The following is a 971-nucleotide window of genomic DNA, read 5'->3' as shown; positions in this document are numbered from 1 at the left end:
GGGGGGAGGGGGGTCTAGCTGCTGGGTGGACCTGGGCCCCAAGCCTCAGCCTACACCCTCACGCACACACACCTACACCCTCACACTCGCACCGACCCGGCCCGCGGGGAGGCGCCTGAGGGTACCGGCCCCATTCTGAGAATCCTGCCACCTGCTTCCACCTCTGGGGAACCCCAGGATCCGTGACCTCGGGGGTCCCCCCAACCCCAGCACCCATCTCTGTGCAAACTCTCCGATGCAGTAGCTCTCTGGGGAAGCTGGAAGCCAAGGTTACCCAGGCGGCTTGAGGGCTGCGGGCCCCGAGGCCAGGAAGACCACACGTGCTCCAGCTTCCCCAGTTCCGAGACCCAGCTGCGGCCAGAGAAGAAAAACTGGCTCCCTCCCAAGTCCACCCTAACCGCCTTGGCAGGTCTGTGCATAGGCAGTTCACCCACACCTGGGCCTGACACAACGTCTTCCTGACACCCTGAGGCCCTGCCTCCAGACAGGCCCTATATACAGAGTGCTGAGAATGGAAAACAGAATTTTGTTAAGAGTGAGGGGAACACGGCCCCTACAATCCGTCACCGCCACCCAAAAAGGAAGAGATATTTCAGTCCGCTGATAAACAGATATTGTGTCTAAAGATTTTAAATGGTTTATTTCCCCATGCTAATTCTCTAGACAACCCCTGTTTTCACAAGAGGCTGTTGATTAGAACTCTGTGTGGCAGAACAAGTCTATAGTCCCAGCTGATGCAGGAAGATCCCCAGTTCAAGACCAGCCTGGACTACATAGACACTCAAAGAAAAGAAAAAAGAAAAGTAGAATCCATGACCGGTCTGATTATCCACAAATGAACACAAATAACTTTCCAAACTACACCCAGACATTGTTGCATAGTAAACATGAAGATGATCCTTGACTATTGTGAGTTGTTGGGAATGTCTAGTGATAGAATTATGTGCTACTGTGAGTTTGAGGCCTGTGCC

General features: G+C 53.3%; 1 protein-coding gene across 1 annotated transcript in view; it reads right to left on the bottom strand.

The window, feature by feature from the left end:
* Mta3 (metastasis associated 1 family, member 3) overlaps positions 1–217 on the bottom strand; it is a 146650-nt gene extending 146433 nt beyond the window's left edge. Inside the window, exon 1 of the mRNA XM_013017904.1 lies at positions 77–217. Within this exon, the coding sequence (XP_012873358.1) occupies positions 77–217 (141 nt within the window). The remainder of the gene's footprint in view (positions 1–76) is intronic.
* Between the last annotated feature and the right edge of the window lie 754 nt (positions 218–971).

Source organism: Dipodomys ordii, unplaced genomic scaffold (genome assembly GCF_000151885.1).
Source record: "Dipodomys ordii isolate 6190 unplaced genomic scaffold, Dord_2.0 Scaffold37, whole genome shotgun sequence".
NCBI lineage: Eukaryota > Metazoa > Chordata > Mammalia > Rodentia > Heteromyidae > Dipodomys > Dipodomys ordii.
This window is presented reverse-complemented; position numbering and strand designations above follow the sequence as displayed.